General features: G+C 54.6%; 7 protein-coding genes across 7 annotated transcripts; 3 read left to right on the top strand and 4 right to left on the bottom strand.

Annotated features, from left to right (window-relative positions):
• Nucleotides 1–477: 477 nt before the first annotated feature.
• Nucleotides 478–3765, bottom strand: N7462_008754 (putative beta-N-acetylglucosaminidase; the record flags this gene model as incomplete). The annotated part of the gene is made up of 4 exons (XM_057080469.1): nt 478–591; nt 701–3213; nt 3379–3497; nt 3716–3765. 4 exons carry the CDS (start codon nt 3763–3765, stop codon nt 478–480), a joined length of 2796 nt encoding a protein of 931 aa, XP_056930797.1.
• Nucleotides 3766–4806: 1041 nt separating this feature from the next.
• N7462_008753 (uncharacterized protein) lies at nt 4807–6724 on the top strand (the record flags this gene model as incomplete). Its single annotated transcript, XM_057080468.1, has 4 exons — nt 4807–4826; nt 5498–5559; nt 5649–5797; nt 5855–6724. 4 exons carry the CDS (start codon nt 4807–4809, stop codon nt 6722–6724), a joined length of 1101 nt encoding a protein of 366 aa, XP_056930796.1.
• A 545-nt stretch (nt 6725–7269) lies between these two features.
• Nucleotides 7270–9240, bottom strand: N7462_008752 (betaine-aldehyde dehydrogenase; the record flags this gene model as incomplete). The annotated part of the gene is made up of 2 exons (XM_057080467.1): nt 7270–8284; nt 8357–9240. The coding sequence occupies 2 exons, from the start codon at nt 9238–9240 to the stop codon at nt 7270–7272; spliced, it is 1899 nt and encodes a 632-aa protein (XP_056930795.1).
• Nucleotides 9241–9943: 703 nt separating this feature from the next.
• N7462_008751 (GMC family oxidoreductase) lies at nt 9944–11697 on the top strand (the record flags this gene model as incomplete). The annotated part of the gene is made up of 2 exons (XM_057080466.1): nt 9944–10190; nt 10316–11697. 2 exons carry the CDS (start codon nt 9944–9946, stop codon nt 11695–11697), a joined length of 1629 nt encoding a protein of 542 aa, XP_056930794.1.
• Nucleotides 11698–12430: 733 nt separating this feature from the next.
• Nucleotides 12431–13876, bottom strand: N7462_008750 (N-acetylglucosamine-6-phosphate deacetylase; the record flags this gene model as incomplete). Its single annotated transcript, XM_057080465.1, has 2 exons — nt 12431–13336; nt 13505–13876. 2 exons carry the CDS (start codon nt 13874–13876, stop codon nt 12431–12433), a joined length of 1278 nt encoding a protein of 425 aa, XP_056930793.1.
• A 1139-nt stretch (nt 13877–15015) lies between these two features.
• N7462_008749 (unc-93 family MFS transporter) lies at nt 15016–16840 on the top strand (the record flags this gene model as incomplete). The annotated part of the gene is made up of 4 exons (XM_057080464.1): nt 15016–15642; nt 15732–16339; nt 16448–16543; nt 16618–16840. Coding segments are annotated over 4 exons (1554 nt in total), but the record flags the coding sequence as incomplete, so codon positions are not given.
• A 476-nt stretch (nt 16841–17316) lies between these two features.
• N7462_008748 (Carboxypeptidase S1) lies at nt 17317–19438 on the bottom strand (the record flags this gene model as incomplete). Its single annotated transcript, XM_057080463.1, has 7 exons — nt 17317–17961; nt 18055–18204; nt 18261–18428; nt 18481–18496; nt 18560–18691; nt 18731–18851; nt 18919–19438. The coding sequence occupies 7 exons, from the start codon at nt 19436–19438 to the stop codon at nt 17317–17319; spliced, it is 1752 nt and encodes a 583-aa protein (XP_056930791.1).
• Nucleotides 19439–20640: the final 1202 nt, after the last annotated feature.

Here is a 20640-nt window from a genome sequence, read left to right as displayed (position 1 = left end):
TCCCTCGGGAATATGATGTAAGATTGGTTCAAATGACGCCGTGCAAACTTCCTGTCCTACCCACCAGCGCCCCGAATTTGCCCCGTAGGAATCTATCCATGCACCACGAAGCAGGAGATGGGACTGGAAGGGGCCAGTGAACACACACAAGTCCAATCAACGATACGTGTGCCCCACGAGCAGAAAAAGAAACGAAGGCACCCTTCAGGTACTTGCATCACATAAGAATCCGACTAGCCGGGGCCCTAAAGATGGTATAAATCAAACAAAAGACCAATCACCCAACCGCCCAGGAAGCCAAGAAACCAATATTCAATAAACAATAACCCCCCCAAAAACAAATGCCACATGGATATCATAGATGCGAGGAGAAAATCATAGAGGAGAGCGATAAGGCCTCCCAACGGGAGAAATGAGAAAAAGAAAAGATGAAAACTGGAGGGAGGAAAAGACACAATCACAAGCCAAAGACCCTCTCTATGAAGGATGCATCATCGTCCAGGCGGTGGCGTCACAATTCACCTCTTCAAAGTTGTGTAGCACACTGAAGCCCATCGAGGAAAGACAATCGAAGTTGCCATCGCCGTCCACCTGCAAGCTCGTTAGCATAGGGTAGATAAACTCCAAGAACAGAGAATTAAAGACAAGGACAGGGAAGAAAGCGGGGGACAATAAAACGAGTGAGGGGTTGTCAACATACACAATCCATTACTACCGCGTTAGCATTCAGCTTGCGGATTTGCTTGATAGCTAGCAGAATCAACCCCTGCATGACAGTGGAGTAGTCGTCAGCACAGGGCGAGATGACTGGTGACGAGATGCCCCCGACAGTGGTCTGAGTGGCACGTAAGACCGGCATATGGTCCGCCAACGCAGATCGCTCGTTGTAGACAACAATGCTCCCAAGAATCATATCGTCGGACGACCGCTTGGCTCGGATGATGCCACAATTGGGTGCACCACCCAGTGCAATTCTGTAGATGTCCGCGACTCCCTGTCGGGCATTGGTCTTGATGTGCTCCAAAATGGCACGCGCGAAATCCCATCCGTACACGAGATCGTAGATGACTTCGGCATTCTGCAGCGTGGCTGTCAGGCCCTCTGGTGGAGTCCAGGTTCCGAGGTTGCGCAGCACCACACTGCAGACGGGGCGCGAGAGGGCAATGTTCCACCCCAGATTGGCAAACCACTGCCGCAGCCGTTTACGTACGACAGGGGTAACGTTAGGGATCCCCAGGTAGATACCCGGGAGTCGAGACCCCAGTTGAAATCGCTTCATGCCCTTTCGCTGAAGCAGGGTCCGGATGGCTCGGCTGTGAAGGGAGTGTCCGATAGACAATTTCCGCCGCGAGGGATCCACGATCAGACACCCAATGACGCCCGTACCGGTTGATCGAAAGAAGTAGGTTGCGCAGAATCCATAGAGCGCTCGGGTACTGCTGTTACGCACCACAAAATGTGCCTCATCGATATCCTCCTTCCGGAGTAGGAAGCTGCCAGAGGTGGCACCGAGAAGCTCGGAGCGCTGTCCTTGTGTACAGTCCTCGCGAACTGCATCGAGCAGCGCCTCCAAGCCATCGGCATCTCGGTCTTCATTCCAATTTTCTACAAGCCAATGCTGTCGAGATTGGTGAATTTTCTGGCTGCGGCTGATGGTGCCCGGCAAGGTTCCCGTGGGTGTCAGATCTCCATAGAGAACCTTGACTAGAGCCTGAAGCGCGGTTTCTGTGAAGTCATACGTGCAAATATAGGTCCCAATCGAAGAGTCCGTCGCGAAATCAAACGGTGAGCTGACGGCGACCACGACCAAGGGCTTTTCGCAACGTTCGCCGGACGATGAGTACTGCGACTGGCATATCAACGAAACATGTTTGGTGAATGCCTGCTGGTATAGGTTACGATTGGCATCTGCAGTGACCACAATGACGGCACTGGCTCGTTTGATGAGATCCTCATGGATTGGCCGCACGCCATTATGGGTATAGGAGGTGTGCAACACCCGTCCATTTCTTTGCCGTGAGAGGGATCTCCCCAGCTCTTTGAATACGCTTTCTCCGCTCAGTACCGAAGCCGCATGATCGACCGAGGTCGTGTCCAGAGATCCATGCTTAGTTTCATTCACGGAAAGTGATACTGCAGACGCTGCAAGGGGCTTGACCAACGGGGTCAGGAGGAGAAGCTCTTCGCTGGCTTCAATCACGTTCGAAAGAGGAAGTAGGTTATTCTTATCCCGCATCATCGTGATGGAACTGTTGTAAGCACGCGTGGATAAGTTCGTATGGGATGGCTGCATCTGGGTGAGAGAGAGGATTCCGGGCGGATTCAGTGCCTGCTCCCACGAGGTATATCGTGCTTTGAGATTCAGCACACGACGCAGGGACTGCTCGATTCGAGGACGGCCAATGATGCCGTTCTCTACCCCCAGTTTCAATCCATTGATAGCCTCCTGCTGCACTGGGAAGGATCGACAGAGCAAGATCACATCACAGCCTGCATTCTTTGCCATCACCGTGCCACCTCCCACTCCAATGTTATGAGTCAGGGCCTCCATCTCCAAACACTCGGATACGACGACTCCTTCGAACTTCAGATCTTTCCGTAGAAGCTCGTCGACCACCTGGTCACTCAGACAGGCGTGCATCACATTCATCCCAGCAGAGGACATGGACACACCGCCGACCATCATGGCATCCAGGCCCTGCATGATGGCGTTACGAAAAGGAACCAACGCACTTAGACTGAGTTGCTCCAGAGATTCGGTGATGATAGGAACATCGGCATGGGATCCCAGAAATTCCAGGTTGCCGTACGAGGGGAAATGCTTGCCACAGGTGGCTATTCCCGCTTCCTGATATCCCTTCATGAACTGGACCCCATATTGCGATGCTTCCTGGGGGTCGTCCCCAGAGGTACGCACCCCCAACGGTTGGTTTCGCACGTTCGTCAAGACATCTAGGACCGGTCCAAGAATCCAATTGACCCCTACCGCTTTGATTTCCTGCGCTGTCGCAACGGCGACCTCATGAGCGAGGGTCTTGGAACCGGTCGCGACAATTCCCATGGCGCTGGGGAATTGACGAATATAGATCTCATCGTATAAACTATTAACGCCTCCATTTTCTTGGTCCAACACGATCAACAAGGGGACCGGATGGCCGGCAGCTCGCGCAATGGTTTGCAACTCAAGGACCAACCGAGTTGCTTCTTCAGCCGCTGTAGTTCACAAAATCAGCATCTGGCCAGAGCTAGGGGGAGGGGGAGGCTCCCCATCGGGGACGATGGGGACTAGGAAGTTAAGATAAAAAAAGGGGAGTAAGAGCAGATTGAGGTTGAGGTTGAGAGTTAAAACAAGAAGGAAGGAATAAGACTGATCATTACATTTAAGATTCTTAGCTGACAGTAGGACGGAGCCTAGATGGTAGTCTTCAATGAGGGTGCGAATCTGCGGGCTGACCGAGGTCCCATCAAAGCCCATCATAAAGAGCTGGCCCATTTGCCTGCCACATGGGGAGTCAGCATAGTGCACTTTGTAGCTTTCTCTTCAGGTCCCCGATTTCCCAAAGTGGAAATAGTTTAAATCGCCGGCGAGGCGTGTTGGGGTTCCACAACGTGGAGATTGGGGGAGGGCGGCCATCTCGACGGGGAAAGCAAGGTGGTTGGGAGGGAACGAGGAACAAGTGTGGAATCGAAGCTCCGAAACAGGAGGTCAACATACCTGTCTAGATCCTCCCAGCCCGGGGGCAGCATGTCCTCTTTCGGGGCCATGGCCCTAGGGGAATGAGGAATGCCAGCAGTGCCCGATGTAGCTTGGGAGGTGGGAGGAGGGTGGAGGTGAGAGGGGAGAGCAAGGGATGGAGGGTGACAGGATGGAGTGGAGGATGGTCGGGGAGGAGCTGCTACCTGCAACCGGGTTTCCTTTGGCGGCGGGGGGGGGGGAGATCGCGGCACGTTGGGACGCTGGCACGTTTGGAGGAGGAGGAGCGGAAGCTCCGAGGTCGCAGTCAGGTGACGTCCGAGTACACAGCGTCAGAGCCGCAGAGCACCAACTCCCCCGTAGATTAGAGCCATTGGAGTGATTGGAGGGCGACAGCGATTAGAGTGCAGATGCTGAGAGATGTTCCCGAAACTACTCCGCACCTGAGGGCGCAAGCCCTGACAGCAGGCCCCCCTCCACCCCGGGCTCCGCCGAGAGATTCCAAGCCTCCTCGCTGGCTAAGAGCTTCCACGAACTAGCGTCCGCATAACCGCCGCATGAAACGTGTGCCTGATGATCCCTTGCCTCTCCGGGGACCTCACCTCCCAGACGATAAAGTCCGGGGTATGAGGGAGATAGTGCTTCTTTTTCTCCTCATCGATCAGCCTAAATGCCTTTGTCCTTCTTGAAGGTACCTGCTACCAGGTGCATGGTGTGTGCTAGACCCGGGACCATCGTTTCGGGTACATACGTAACCCGCCGATGGTACTTCGTGGGTGTTAGCCGCCCCCGCGAATCAGACGACTAGAAAACCGACGCAACCGCGTGCAATCACGTGGATAGGATACGTCTCGTACCGTACCGTATCCGGGTGCGACGCTACAGGGTTACACTCCGCCCCAGATTTTGCCATCGCGGGCGTTTTGCCGACCTTTGCCGGATGCAACTTCTTCGATGGAACCTTCGTGCCAGCTTGACATCTGGATCCGCTTCTCTACTTCGCTGGAATCATCGCCAATCACACCCCATAATGCCTATCAGACAGACTCTGCGACGGGTGCAATGCCCAACCGCTGCGTCATCGGAATGTCCTTGCTATTGTTGGCCACCACATGGCTGCGAATGCGGCCATGTCCGCGAGAAACAAGGTACCGATCAGCTGGATCCACCGAGTTTCTCGATACCATGAACAATGAAGGTTCAACATCCTACAAACAAGAATGGATCAACCCAGAGCACCACGAATCAGATAGATGGGAGTGATGTTGTGTCCGGGCAAGCCAGATGCTGAGAGTCCAGAGGGTGCGCAGGTGGTCCATATCCCACCCGAGTCCACCCCAAGCCCACCAGTATCCCACCACATGGAGGGGCGCATGCGACGATACATTTTGCGGTCCCGATTCGTAGCAGATAGCAGGTAGCAGGTAACAGACGAAGGCAGCGGACCCCCTCCTCGGTGCTACTACCCAGTAGATCTTTTTGTCACTGTCGTACATCCGGCCTCGACGTAACCGATCCATGGGCGCCTCTTTTTCGGTCGATTCCTTGTCGATTCTTCTTCTCTCACTTCGTCTTCACCTGCCAACACCATCAACTTCCCAACTTCCTTATTGACCCGGTCCGACCCTGCTCGATCTATTATACCCATTCATCGCTGCAGCAGACTGGGCTTCGATATCAAAACTGACATCCAAGTTGAACCTGCACGCCCGCTGACGTAACCACCATGTATGCGCATCCATCCAGTTGCCTCTGCAGTGAGCAATCAAGACTAACCTGATTGTTTGTTTCTAACCGTTGCAGGCGCGTCATCATCCGCGAAGACCCTCAGGCTGCATCGGCGTACATTGCCGAGTACATCGTCAGTAAGTAGCTTGTTTGGGACACCTGCTGGGCTGGCGCCAGCATGTTTGCGATGCGATGGCAAAAGAGAACTGACCCGAGTTCTGCGCAGGCCGTATCAAGGATTTCAACCCCACCGAGACTCAGCCCTTCGTTCTAGGCTTGCCCACTGGTAGCAGCCCTGAAATCATCTACAAGCTCCTAGTGCAGCGCCACCGCGCCGGTGAGATATCTTTCAAGAATGTCGTGACGTTCAACATGGTATGCTTCGTCTCTCTTTGACCGGTTGCCCGTCAAAAAAGACTCATGCAAGAACAGGATGAATATGTGGGCCTTCCACGCGACCACCCCGAGTCCTATCACAGTTTCATGTACAAGCACTTCTTCTCGCACGTGGACATCCCGCCCCAGAACATCAACATCCTCGATGGCAATGCGCCCGATCCCGTGGCGGAATGCGCCGATTTCGAGGCGCGAATCGCGCGCGTCGGTGGCATTGAGCTGTTTCTGGGTGGCGTCGGACCCGATGGGCACATCGCCTTCAACGAACCCGGTTCGTCGCTGAGCAGCCGGACCCGGGTCAAGACGCTGGCCTACGACACCATCCTGGCCAACTCGCGCTTCTTCGATAATGACGTGACCAAGGTGCCGCGCATGGCCATGACTGTCGGCATCCAGACGATCATGGATGCCCGGGAGGTGGTGATTGTGGCGACAGGCGCCCACAAGGCCTTTGCCGTGCAGAAGGGACTGGAGGATGGCGTGAACCACATGTGGACGCTGTCCGCCCTACAGCTGCACCAGCACCCGTTGATTGTCTGCGACCGTGACGCGACGCTGGAGCTCAAGGTCAAGACGGTACGCTACTTCGAGTCGATCGAGCAGGCCGGCACCGATGCGCGCACCCAGGGTCCTCCGTTGGTCTACCGGCCCCGCACCTACGTCCCGGCCCCGCTGCCGGCGAAGAAGGCCTCGCCGCGCCAGCAGTCCACCCCAGATACAACCCCACAGAAGGTGCCCAAGGATTTGCGCATCAACACCGAGCTGCACCGCTCTATGGAGGAAGACGAGCTCACGCCCGACAGCATGTCCTCTCGCATGGTGGATTCAGCCATCGGTGGTCTGGACGGCACCCTCAAGAACGATTTGATCTTCGATCGCATGGGCGCCCGAGTGACCACGCTATAATACAGGGCTAGCGGCACACAACTTTCTTTACCACGGCATCTGCTATCCGAATATTCTCGGATGCACTTCCTTTTTCTTTATTTCTAGGGATACTGGGATCTGGGTGTTTTGTCTTTTGTCTTTTCTTTTCTCTTGTCTTACAACTTTTATCGTCCATCATCGCTGCATGGCTTTTGAATTTTTTTTTTTTCGTCTCGGGTTTCAGGGATCAGCTATGGAGTGTCTGCTATTTTGCCTCTTGTAATCTTTTCTCATAGATGGGCCATGGACAAGATATCCTTTTGAAATTGCATTCAATGTCATACTAGGCGCTGGCGGAATAGAGTGGTACGAAGGTACCCAACTTCTAAGTATTATGTCTTTATTACTTCATCTGTGTTTTTGTATTTTGTGTGTTGTGTCTGGTGCGTAAAGATCTCAAAAAAAAGAAGTTGGGATTGATTAAAGAAAAGTTGGGGGGGGGGGGGGCTTGATTTTTGATACACTCTATCCGACCTTTTTGTGGTTTGCAGGGGGGTCATACACGCATCACATCATATACAACATTACAGCTTGGCAAAGACAGTGGCTACGGCACCACTCATGTCAACAAGAGTGCTCTTGTTCTGCAGCCAAGCCTCAATACCCTTGCGGCCATTCTCCACACCCAGGCCACTGTTCTTCCAGCCACCAACAGCCATCTCAGCCGGGCTCTCGCCCCAGGTGTTGATCCAAGTGATACCTGCCTGAAGCTGGTCGATGACCCGGTGGGCCTGGTTGAGGTCCTTGGTGAAGACACCGGCGGCGAGACCGAGCTCGGTGGTGTTGGCGCGCTTCACCGCCTCCTCGACCGTATCGTAGTACAAGATCGACATGACTGGACCGAAGATCTCCTCCTTGACGATACTCATGGAGTCTGTGCAGTCCGTGAAGACGGTGGGCTTGACCCAGAAACCGGCCTGCAGGTCCTGGGGCACATCGGGCTTCTCGGGCCCACCGCAGAGGAGGGTCGCCCGATCGGTCTCGATACCGTTGCGAATGTATGCGACAACCTTTTCGTAGTGAACCGCCGAACTCAGAGGACCAAAGTTGGTCTGCTCATCGAAGAGCGGGCCCGCCCGCACAAAGGGAATCTTCTCCAGCAGCCTCTTCTCAAAGGCCGCCTTCAGGGACCGGGGCACGAACACCCGGGTGCCGTTGGTACAGACCTGACCGGTGCTGTAGAAGTTGGCCATCATGGCCCCATCGACGGCGTTCTCCAGGTCTGCGTCGGCGCACACTATCAACGGGCTCTTGCCACCAAGCTCCATGGTCACATACTTCATATTGCCTGCGGCCGAGCCCGCCACCTTCATACCGGTCGAGACCTGGCCGGTAAAGGAGACCTTGGCGATGGTTGGGTGGCCGGTTAGGTAGGCACCAATGTCACCCGCACCGTTAATCACATTGAAGACGCCGGCAGGCAGGCCGGCTTCGGTATAGATCTCGGCGAGGGTCTGGCCATGGAGAGGGGTATATTCACTGGGCTTGTAGACCATAGTGTTTCCGGCCGCAAGACAAGCAGCAGACTTCCAGAGGGCACTAGTTTCATTCTGTCAGAAATCGACCATTCTCTTATCCCTCCTACTAGCATCCTTGATTCGAAAGACTCACATCTGAATGGGGTAGTTCCAAGCACCAATGCCGGCACAGACACCCAAGGGGGCCTTCTTGGTATACACCCAAGCATCCTCCCGGAGCTGAGTAGTCTCGCCGTTCAATCCTCCACCGCCAATAAAGTTGGCATAATACTCGAGCACATCGGCGCCAGTCACGACGTCGACGGTGCTAGTCTCGGTGAAGGCCTTGCCGGAGTCCAAGGTCTCGACGCGGGCAATCTCATCGTTACGTTCACGCAGGAGCACCGCGGCCTTCTGCAGAATCCGAGCACGGGCGATATGGGGGGTCTGCGACCAGGTCGAGAAGGCACGGTCGGCCGCTCCAATCGCGGCATCGACGTCGGCGTGGGAAGCAATCTGAATATCGGCCAGCGGGGTCGCGGTGGCGGGATTGATGGTCTGGAAGGTCTTGCCGGACGAGGCGGCTTGGACCTTACCATCGTAGTAGAGCTGACGGGGAGGGAAGGGGAGGGCCATCTCTGCAAGATATCCAGGTATCGGTCCAGGGATTGGTCCAAGGATCCAAGTATCCAAGTGTCGGTCAAGAGGGGAAATGTTGCTGCGAGGAAGATAATCTTTATCGGCGTCCACTTGGATCACACCGCCTTTGATCGGACTTTGCCCGGGCCGCGCGACGGAAGTGAATGGGAAACGCAAAGTCAATGGGAATTGGGTTAGTGGGGCGGTGCACTTGTACGTAAACTGCGTAGCAGCCGGCGCCTGCGGGACGCAAAGGACTGCGTAATGGAGTTCGTCCTTTCGATCCTCGGTTCGGGGGTGCTTGGAGTGCGAGACTAGTTGTGCCGCTGAGGCGGTGGCTGCGGGGAGGCGGACACCGCCGGCGATGAGGATTGGCTCCAGGCCGCTTTTAGGCTGCATTTCCAGCCGCCGTGCATATTCCGATGGGGCGTGGGAAAATCGCCCTAAGAAAAGATATGGTTTGACTCCGTAAAGTGGGCTTCGAAGCGGGGAGGCTTTGCAGACAGTGACGTACTGGGCGATGCGTCGAGGGTGCCCCGGTACTTCCGTATGTAAGGCCGGCGCCAGCGAAACCCAGGTAGCCTGGTCATCTCCGGGCAGGTCACGATACTTGTTATCAAGCACGATCGATCTATAGACCACCGACACGATACACCAATGCCCTTCGTATCTCCTCTTCTGTTTTTCTTTCTCTTTCCCCTCTCGGGATTCCTCGGAGTTCCCCATTCACGTCCGTGAACCCGCTTCGGCCGGCGAGGACCCCCTTGGGATCGTTTTTCCCTGAAACGCCGCATCGCGCCCGTTGGCAGCCTGGTGGGCCGCTGGTTATCTAAGTCGCTCCACTCGCCTCGCTCGCCACCACTCACAGGCTTCGATTCCTCCGGATCCAAAAAAAAAGAGAGGGAAAAAAGCAAAATCGGAAGAGAACCACACGCCGAATCAAGGTATCGAGAAGAGAAAAGCCATTGGAAAGATTGGATCGTCTGCATCGATCAGACCATCACCCACTTTCCATCCATTCCAGGCCATCTTTAAAGTAGCGGTCTCTCCCGTCCTCGCCTTCTTACTCTCTCCCTCTTTCATTGCGCCTTGCCTCTTCATCATGGCCACCACCAACGATCTCCCAGCTCTTGACGTGAACAGCTACGACTATATTGTCGTTGGTGGCGGTACCGCAGGCTGTGTTATCGCGGCGCGCCTCGCTCAGTATCTTCCCAACAAGCGCGTGCTCGTCATCGAAGGTGGTCCCAGCGACTTCCACGATGACCGGGTCCTCAACCTGAAGGAATGGCTCAACCTGCTCGGCGGCGAGCTGGACTACGACTACCCCACCACCGAACAGCCCATGGGTATGCCCGGCCACTATCCCCCTCAAATCTCCCCCTCTCCCACTTGCGCCCTCTCACCATTCCCCGGCGCATAGTTCGAGGCCCTGGGGACCCTACGGAAGAAAAGACACTGACAGCCTCGACAGGTAACAGCTTCATCCGCCACTCCCGCGCGAAGGTCCTGGGTGGCTGCTCTAGCCACAATACCCTGATCTCCTTCCGTCCCTTCGAGTATGACTGCCGGAACTGGGTGGCCAAGGGCTGCAAGGGTTGGGACTTTGAGACCTTCACCCGCATGATCGACGGTCTGCGCAACACCATCCAGCCGGTGCACGCCCGTCACCGCAACCAGCTGTGCAAGGACTGGGTCCAGGCCTGCTCCTCCGCCATGAACATCCCCGTTATTGAGAACTTCAATGACGACATCCGCAACAAGGGTGAGCTGACTGAGGGCGTCGGCTTCTTTAACGTCTCCTACAACCCTGATGACGGCCGCCGCAGCAGTGCCAGTGTCGCCTATATCCACCCCATTCTGCGCGGTGAAGAGAAGCGTCCCAATCTGACGATTCTCACCAACGCCTGGGTTTCCAAGGTGAACATCGAGGGTGACGCAGTCACCGGTGTCAACGTGACCCTCCAGTCCGGCCTCAAGCACACCCTGCGTGCCAAGAAGGAGACCATCCTCTGTGCCGGTGCAGTCGACACTCCCCGTCTGATGATGCTGTCGGGTCTGGGTCCTCGCGAGCAACTTTCGGCTCTGGGCATTCCGGTTGTGAAGGACATCCCCGGCGTGGGCGAGAACCTAATCGACCACCCGGAGAGTATCATTATGTGGGAGCTGAACCGTCCTGTGCCCCCAAACCAGACCACCATGGACTCCGATGCCGGTATCTTCTTCCGTCGCGAGCCCAAGGATGCCGCTGGCTTCGACGGCCGGGCCGCCGACGTGATGATGCATTGCTACCAGATTCCCTTCACCCTCAACACCACTCGTCTCGGCTACGACGAGCCCGTCAACGCCTTCTGCATGACTCCCAACATCCCCCGCCCCCGCTCCCGCGGTCGTCTTTACCTCACCTCCGCCGACCCGTCTGTGAAGCCCGCGCTGGACTTCCGCTACTTCACCGACCCCGAGGGTTACGATGCTGCCACCATCGTGTCAGGTCTCAAGGCGGCCCGTGAGATTGCCCAGCAGTCGCCGTTCAAGGAGTGGATCAAGCGCGAGGTGGCTCCTGGCCCCAGCGTCCAGTCAGACGAGGCTCTTTCCGAGTACGGCCGCCGCGTGGCGCACACCGTGTATCACCCGGCCGGTACCACCAAGATGGGTGATGTGACTCGCGACCCCATGGCCGTTGTGGATCCGACGCTGAAGATTCGCGGCCTGAAGAACGTTCGTATCGCGGATGCCGGTGTGTTCCCTGACATGCCTAGTATCAACCCCATGCTCACGGTCCTGGCCATTGGCGAGCGCGCCGCCGAGCTCATCGCCGAGGAGGCTGGCTGGACCCGCTCGCAGCCCCGCCTGTAAAACAAACCACACGGCGGGCGCGCTGAGAAGCGCGAAGACCGAAACCCCGGTCTAACATTCCCAGCATGAACGAAGAAAAAAGTTCCAATTTGTTTCTGTTTTGGTTTTAGCATATAAGCGAGCAAGCGGCGCACAGCTCGGTCGAGGTCCCGGAACATGGGATCAGAGAGGGAGGGGGGCAGTTGTCGCCGAGTGCTCATGAAACCCCTCTTGTAGTACATACTCCTCTCGACCGGCCACAGTGTCCGCCAGACGGACCTGGGCATTTGAATTCTTGGATATTTTCTTGATATGGATCACTTACCCGCGCAGGTATCTTGGACACACGGCGTTGGCGACAAAGTGGGTCAACGGAAGCGTTTAGATATACTGTATAGTTGAGAACGACACGAGATGAGGAAGGGATGGAAAGACAGATATTCCTACAACTTCTTAACGTATACTGAATGATTTCTGAAATCCGAATCTATGAACATGGATATGAATAGTAATGATAAAAACCGAGATGCGCTTGTAGTCTGCTTCTATGGCCGTAAAATGGCAAAATGCAAGTATTTCCTGAACGCCCAATCCCACTCGACCCCGAAAAAAGTATCAAAACTGCGAGCAGATAGAAATCGAAGATGGCCAGATGAGAGGAAAAGAGTAAACAATAAATCCCAGGTAAACGACAGAAAAGGAGAAAGAAGACCTCGAAAAAAGAAGGTAGAACCCGTTGTCAGCCCTCAGACCGCTAGACCGCAATCTTGTCTGCGTCATGAATCTTAACACCGAACTTCCAGACCTGATCAACCGTCAGAGTAGGTCCAGCATAGGAGTCAATTTTCTCGCCCAGGATGACCAGGTCGGCATCGGCGTCGCTGTCCAGACACCCCTTGACGCCTTCCAGACCCAGCAGACGGGCAGGAGTCGCAGTGACAGCCTTGATCGCATCGGCCGTGGACGCGCCGGACCAGCGGCGGAAGTTGTTCACGCATTCGATGAGCGTGGCGGAGCTTCCAGCAATCTTGTCCGATCCCTCGAGGGTCAAGCGGGCGCCGGTCTTGACGATGCGCTCGCCGTTAGTCCACTCATAGATGCCGTCCGGCAGGCCACACAAACGCATCGCGTCGGTGACAAGGACCAGGCCGTCCGGGTGGGCGTTGTAGGCGATCTTGATGGTGGTGGGGTGAAGATGGATGCCGTCCGCGATGACGCCGTAGTAAGGGCGACGGCGCTCGCTCTGACCGAGCAGGCCAAACACGCCTGGGTTGCGGTGGTAGAAGGGCCGCATGGCGTTGAAGAGGTGGGTGATCATGCGGGCGCCCTGGTGGGTGGCAGAGACAGCCTGTTCGTAGGTGGCATCAGAGTGGCCGATGGAGTAGATGATGCCGCTCTTGGCGATCTGGGGGATCTGCGCCATCATGTTTCCGACCTCGGGGGCGGCGGTGATCATCTTGATGGGGCTGTTGGCACCGAGGTTGTCGGCACCATAGCAATGCAGCAGATCGTCAAAGTTCTGGGCTGAACGTAGGACCTCAGGCTTGTGGATGCCGTTACGGTTGGGGTTGATGAAGGGGCCTTCGGCGTGCGCACCAAGAGATTCGGCGCCATCTTGGGCACGGTGTGTGGCACCGGAGGGACCCAGCGAGGGAAGCACCTAGATGAACTGCGGTCAGATTCGTTTGTTTGTCTTCGTATAACCCCGAGATTGATTGGTTGCGCACGGGGGAAAGAGGGGTGGGGTGCAATGGTGGGCAAACAAATTGATAGGGAAATGAGAGCACAAGGGGAGGGGGACGTGCGAGATGAGTTGAATTGCGCATACCTTCCAGTAAACCTCCGGGGTCGAGCTGACTAGGGTGGGCAAGTATGAGGTAACACCTGTGCGGGCCAGGCCAATGTTGACCATGCGCAGGCCCTCATCATACTCCTCTTTGGTGTCGCACGGCACGGAGAAGTCGAAACCTTGCGCGCCGTTGAGTTGGAGGTCGATCAGACCAGGGGCGACGATGCGGCCGCCGAGATCAATGATCTCATCGGGGGACAGATGCAGCTCATAAAAGGCTTCCTGGTCTTTGAGGATTTTGCCAGTCAGAGAGTCGATCCAGAGATCCTGTTCGACCAGACTAGAGCCTCGCACGAGACGGCAGTTGGTGAACTTGGTGATCCGGGGCGCTTCAGTGGTTTTGCCGGGCATGATGTCCAAGCCGAGATGAAAGTCGGAATTTCGGGGGAGGAAGGAAGACCGATGCCGAGAAATCGAGGGATATCTGGTGAGTGGGTTGGCTCTTGGCTGGACGGGGAGGGCTGGAGGGGGGTGAAGGAGTGAATATCAAGTCGCCAGGCACGGGAGGGGGGGGGAAATCTGGAGAAGTATAAAGACAAGAGGAGACGCTGTATGATGATGTAACGTGCATTGTCTTCTGCAGACGTGACATCGGCATGCCGATGTGGTAGACCCCCACGATCACGGACTCGTACCTGCTCGTACCCCGTACGATACGCATCCTGCTGATCGAAGATGATTAAGTAAGTTCAGCAGGGTCTTGTTGCAGTGGGATTAGTCAAGAGAACGGTTCCCGCAGACCCAACTAGACCAGAGGGGGGTCTAGCGCATTCGGGCACCCGCTGAGACGTGTCTCATTGGCCGGTCGAGGTCTCTTCTGGTAATATTACCTCTTTACCCGCGGTCGCCGTACGAACCTGACCATACAGGGCCCCCGCATGCGGAGAGTTGCATGCGGCCACCACTACCTCCAATGCGACTCTGCGGTCGCATCCGCGGTTCTTAATTCAGCCCGCGACCACCACCAACACCCGGGACGACGAGGACTGACTGGGCCCGGTTTTGCGCCAATGACCGAACGATCCAGACAACGTTCTCCAGTCTCTCTCCAAGTCTCTCCGGTCTCCATCTTTTGGCTCCCCGCAATGTCTGGCCACCAGACTCGCAGAGAATGACGAAACCCCCACATCGCTCGCTCCATGTTCTCCAGTGTCTCCGTATTTCTAGCTCAGCGTACCATTCAAAATGGACTTATCTGTGAAACATCGATAAGGCTAGCTCGGCTATAGGGTTTTTTTTTAGTCCTTCCAGTCCAGAAAAAAAATTATCGCAACTTCATAAATCGTTCCTCCTGCATTCCTCCCTCTCTGGGATTCTCGATTACCTTGGATCGAGTAGTCCTTCTCACGTGGGAAATCGATAGTAGCATTCCGGAAACTCCCACTGGGTTGCCCCGTTGATCTGCTACCTTTTCCCCCAATTATCTCTCCGATCTGCCCTTTCTTTTCTGCCCTCAATTGTGCTCCTTTCTGCCTGAACTTCTCCGAATTATGGCGAACCCTGAGCCGGAGCAGTCGGAGCAGCCGCAGTCGCAACCGGCGACCGAGCCCGCGGCACCGGCCAAGTACACGCCCTTCACCGTGGAGGATCCCGAGCCCATGATTGACGATGCCGTGGTCGGCAAGCCGTGGATGTACAAGCCGATGTTGAAGATCGGAAAATGGCAAGCGCCCTGGTTCGCATCGCCGGAGACGCAGCTGATCCTGGTTTCCTTCGTCTGCTTCCTTTGCCCTGGTATGTACAATGCGGTCAGTGGCCTCGGTGGTGGTGGCCAGGTCAATGCCACCGACGTGAACAACTCCAATACGGCCCTGTACAGTACTTTTGCCGTGGTGGGCTTCTTCGCCGGCTCCATCGCCAATCGGATTGGTCTTCGCCTGACCCTGTCCCTGGGTGGCTTTGGCTACTTCCTCTATGTTGCCGCGCTCCTATCCTACAATATCAACCAGAATGCTGGGTTCCTAATCTTTGCCGGCGCCCTGCTCGGTGTCTGTGCCGGCCTGCTGTGGTGCGCCCAGGGTGCTGTCATGATGAGTTATCCCCTTGAACACGAGAAGGGCAAGTACATCGCCATCTTCTGGGTCATTTTCAACCTGGGTGGTGTCATTGGTAGCTTGGTAAGAAAAGCAGATCCATTCCTTCTTCTCTCAGCTATTCAAGATGGCGAAAAGGGTGTGTGAGAGTGAGAGACTAACGATGGAGGCAGGTCCCCCTCGGCCAAAACATGCACAGCACCGCTGGCAATGTCAACAACGGTACCTATATCGCATTCCTGGTTCTCATGGCCATCGGATTTGCGCTGTGCTGGTGTCTGGCCGACTCCAAGTATATCAAACGCAAGGACGGTTCGCGAGTCATTGTGATCAAGAACCCCACCTGGAAGTCCGAGTTCCTGGGCTTGTGGGAGACCCTGCTCAGCGACTATTACATCGTTCTGATGTTTCCCATGTTTCTGGCCAGCAACTGGTTCTACGGATACCATTTCAATGCCGTCAACCTCGCCTACTTCACCGTCCGCACTCGTGCACTGAACAGCCTCCTCTATTGGCTAATGCAGATGGTCGGTGCGTTCCTTTTCGGCCAGCTCCTGGACATGAAGTGGTTCTCGCGTCCGACCCGCGCCAAGATCAACTTCGGTGTTCTCTTTGCCATCACTATGGGAATCTGGGGCGGTGGTTACGCTTTCCAGAAACAGTACACTCGTGCGACGGTCAAGGCTGATACCGACTTCACGGACAGCAACTATATTGGTCCTATGTTCTTGTACATGTTCTACGGCTTCTACGATGCTGCTTTCCAGACCTGTACCTACTGGTGAGTGATCTCGCAATCATTCTTTCGTGCTCGTCTCCTCTTTTTTGTTTTTGCCTCGCTCTTGTCGCCAAAGATTTGCAGTTTCTAACTTTATTCGCCTTTGCCTAGGTACATGGGTTCTCTCTCCAATAACGCTCGCAAGTTGGCTAATTTCGCCGGTTTCTACAAGGGCATCCAGTCTGCCGGTGCTGCTGGAATGTGGCGGTAAGTGCAGCCTTGCCTTTTTTTCTTCTCTCTCATCGCTTTATATCTATTCTAAACCCTGACTGTTCCTCTAGAATGGATGCCGTGGAGACTCCATACATGACCGAGTTTGCTTCATGCTGGGGTCTACTCGTGGGCAGCATGCTCATTGCGTCGCCGGTCATCTTCTTCAAAGTCAAAGAGCACACCGATGTCGAAGAAGACCTGCGCTTCTCCGACGAGACAGCCGCTGATGTCCTTGGTGACACCGTAGATACCTATGAGAAGCCTCATGCTGAAGAGGACGCCGGTCATAAGGCGTGAGCGATCGTTTCGATGTTTCCCCAACTCGCCTTTACCGCGCTGTACCAACATATTGTTTCCATCTTTTCTTCGACTTTTCTGTTCGAACTTGGCATCCTGGGGAGATGCTACGAAACCTTTCTTGCATTTTCACGAGGCGTGATATCTTTCTCTAATTCTCAATACGACAACCAGCGGCACTTGTGCGCAGCTTAGATTTATTCCCAGTGAATTTGTTTTCCGAGTAACCCCCGAGATCTAGCACTCCGGATATCAACCTAGACTCTTTATTTCTCTGAAAATGCAGGGGTTACAACTATCACGTTGCACTCGGACGTGGCACTTGCCCGGTGCAGGTCGCCATCACGAATCTCCGAATACCAGCGAAACTTTGGGATGAATATGTAAATTATGAACTCAGGCCATGAGGGCTACATGTACTATACTGTTTCCGAGCATTTATTTACAACGTATATCGAATGTTTTGCTGTCTACCAGTTCTTCCTCCCAACCGAAAGCCCCGCATTCTCCGAAGCAGTCGGCAGCGCTACTGACGACTCGGTATGCGTCGCGGTCTTCGGGCCCTCGGACCCAAAGTCCGCTGTCAGCTTCTTGCCACCAGTCGGCAGCTCCCAGCCGTTCAGGGTGCGGTTGAACAGCTGCAAGGACGCGATGGGCTGGTAGTAGGGGACTTCGTGGCCTGCCTCGTAGACACGGGTGAAGGAGAAGTTGCCGAACTCGCGCGTCTCACCATACTCAACGCCGTCGACGAGGAACGGTGCGTAGCCTGCGGCGCGGAACTCCTTACTGTGCTTGTACTGGGTGGCGAGGGAGATGGCCTGGCCGCCGAACCAGTTACAGATGTAGTCTGCGTCACCGTAGATCAGGGCGACGCGCACGGGGCGCGTGAGGATATCCTCGAGATCCTCGATGAAATTCGGCCACACGAAGTCACCGGTCTGCTGGAAGGCCCAGTAGACCTCGCTGTTGGATTGGGTGTAGTTGAGATCCACGCCGAGAGCGTTCATGACTTCATCTTTGGCCAGGTAATCGACGTAGTAGCTAGGGGGTGTGGGATCCTGGGACGGGTGGCGGATGTCGTAGGTGCCGCGGCCACTGAAGACGTAGTAGGGGCTCTCTGTCGAATGGAGATGTAAGTTTCAATTCAATAATTCGAGTAGAAGGAGTTCAGTCCGGTAGGTTTGCGGTAAATTCAGATACGTACCGACATTATCACGGCACATATTTCCAGCCTCGGTACAAATCGCATAGTCGGACAGCGAAGAGCGATTGGTGGCCTTGCAGTTGGCGATCATGTCCTGGCAGCCATTGGGCATTGAATTGGCAAATTTCATATAGTTGTAAACGGTCTCATTAACCTAGAACAATCATCCGTTAGACTATTTTCACATCGTCGTTTTAACTCAACCCTTACCGCCTCGATACCATAAGTATTGTGCCGCGCGAATTCAGGGTAATAGGGAGCCTGAATAGATTCATCGATGATTCCGTTGATGATGCCGAGGGTGTTGAAATCGAGCTGAATACCCTTGCTGCTGCCATTGGCAATCTTTTCATTCTCTTTGTAGAAGTGGTCGAAGAACTGTACTTGTTAGACAAAGCCCGAATGAGAATTGTACAAGAATGATACTCACAGCGGGGCCGTAGTGTCTGTAGAATAACGTCAGCGTCACCATCATATCAAATATCAGTCTTAGATAGAGCAAAACCTACCCTCCATAACTCTCAGTCCAAAGATTGAAGCTCTTCGACTTGATCTTAGAGTCCAGCTTGGACAAACCACTCAGAAATCCCTGCAGGACTTCCCAGGTAGCTACAGCGGCGAGGTTGGTAGTATCTTGGTGACTGTTAGAGGGTCATTTCCTTTCGCTCGGGTACACGAACTAACCGATCAAAGTAGCATTGATGACAGGATACCGTCCTTGGACTCCTGCCACAGAGGCATCTTCAAATGCGCCTGTGAATGGATTGAGAGATCCCGCTCCTTTCTCGGCATAGGAAAAGCCTATTTATACCATTTAGAACGTATCTCCGATGAGTCTAATCAGGAAATCCGGTTCTGTCTGTCATACCTGTGCCAAGAGGCTGGGAGATGAATAGCATGTTGGAAACCTCGTTCCATGAATGAGGGTTGAGGTATGTCTCATTCTTCTCGTTGACACGGCAGGGTCCGAGTTCTAGATATTGGGTTTGTGAGCAACGGTGCCAACATGCCACGAGGTTCTTTGTTTTCTTAGGAAACTGACCTTCGAACAAACCAATCAGGGAATCACTTCCCGGGCCACCATTCAACCAGAGAGTGATGGGTGCATTCTCAGGGTCATGACGAGCTTCGAAAAACCAGAAGAACGTGTGTGCATCCTCGGCCAGGTCGACATAGCCTGCATACGACTTGACACCCCGGGTAGTCTCGCAGATCCCGGGCTCTTTGTACCGAATGGTGACATTATTGGCGGTCCTGATTGTTTTGACTCCCGTCGGCTCGTTGGGAAGCTGGCGACGAGCAAACTCGGTGCCGAATTCGTTTCCAAAAGGGACGGAGTAGGCTGCTGCCAGAGGCAGCGCCAGCGGAATCAAGCTGTGGATACGCATTGAGTCTCTGCCGTACCAATTGAAGGGAAGACGGCTGCGATTGCTCACAAGAGGCAATCAACAGGGGTGCTCTGTAGGTATTTAAAATAGATCTCCTGATGCAAAGATAACGATGAACAAGGCTCCAGAAACACTGCCCGGTCCAAATAATGCGGGTTACCGGGGGTTGAAGGCGTGCGCGGCCGGAGATAGCCGTGCCCGAGGAATCGTCAATTTATCCTTCCTCTGGTGGACAATGAGGCTGGCTAGCCAAGACTCGCCGTCCAGCAGAGAAGGCCAGTTAAAGGCACAAGCCTTGCGCATCGTGGGGACGGGATCCATCCACCTCCGCAGGAGCTCCGGGGAAGGTAGCATTGCTGCGTCGCGATAGGAGAGGGCCCTCAACAAAAGTCAGCCGTGAGAGGGGTCGGCAAAGGCTCCGCCAGGGTTCAAATCAGGAATCAGGAGTCGTGATTCGACCAGATAATGAGCTCTGGGCGTTGGATGAGGGGAAGGATCGACACCGCTACGAGAAGCGGGCATTGGATAGGTCCAGCGGCCCCAGTGGAGCAACAGAACCGGGATTTGACCATGTTGATGCCATCGTAGGCAGCCATAATCTTTGAACATTGAAGTATGGGTCAAATGGATCAATATTTCCTTGAGAAATCAAATGTATTTGCATGGGGGCAGGTGGGAGGGTAGGTGTAAATAAAAGATTGACAAGAAGTTGGGGAGCTGGTGGGCCAGACGGGAAGATCGTCAGATCGGGAAATCGTGGGGCTCAGGGTCCGGATTCCAGCGCCTGCATGATCAATGTATCATTGAGCGAAGCGAGTGTCTGATCGGTCTTACAACAGTCGAATAGATGCGGAGGAATCTCGGGAAGACGGATGATCCGGTTCTCGTCCACAGGAACGCTGACATTCTCCAAAACGGATGAGGGTTCTTCTAGATTGACGATACTTTACTGCATTATGGGTCTCGCCCACTGCTGTCCCTTTGCCTTTTGGTAGCATTTCACGCTGAATGGATGACGGTAATGGGCAGAGGGTTAGCAGATGCGACTCTAAAATAGCGGATGAGGGCAACAAAATCAGATCAAAGTATAGCGAAAGGTGTTTTTCGTACCATGACAAGCCTGCTTGAATCTATAGATAGCAAGGATGTAAAAAGTAAAATTTATATCTTGGCAGCTGAAGGGTATACGTGTCTTCGAATGA

The sequence above is a fragment of the Penicillium macrosclerotiorum genome (assembly GCF_028827735.1).
Source record: "Penicillium macrosclerotiorum strain IBT 26536 chromosome Unknown utg000008l_segment0_segment0, whole genome shotgun sequence".
NCBI lineage: Eukaryota > Fungi > Ascomycota > Eurotiomycetes > Eurotiales > Aspergillaceae > Penicillium > Penicillium macrosclerotiorum.
Note: the sequence above shows the minus strand (reverse complement) of the source record. Positions and strands in the feature narration are given on the sequence as shown.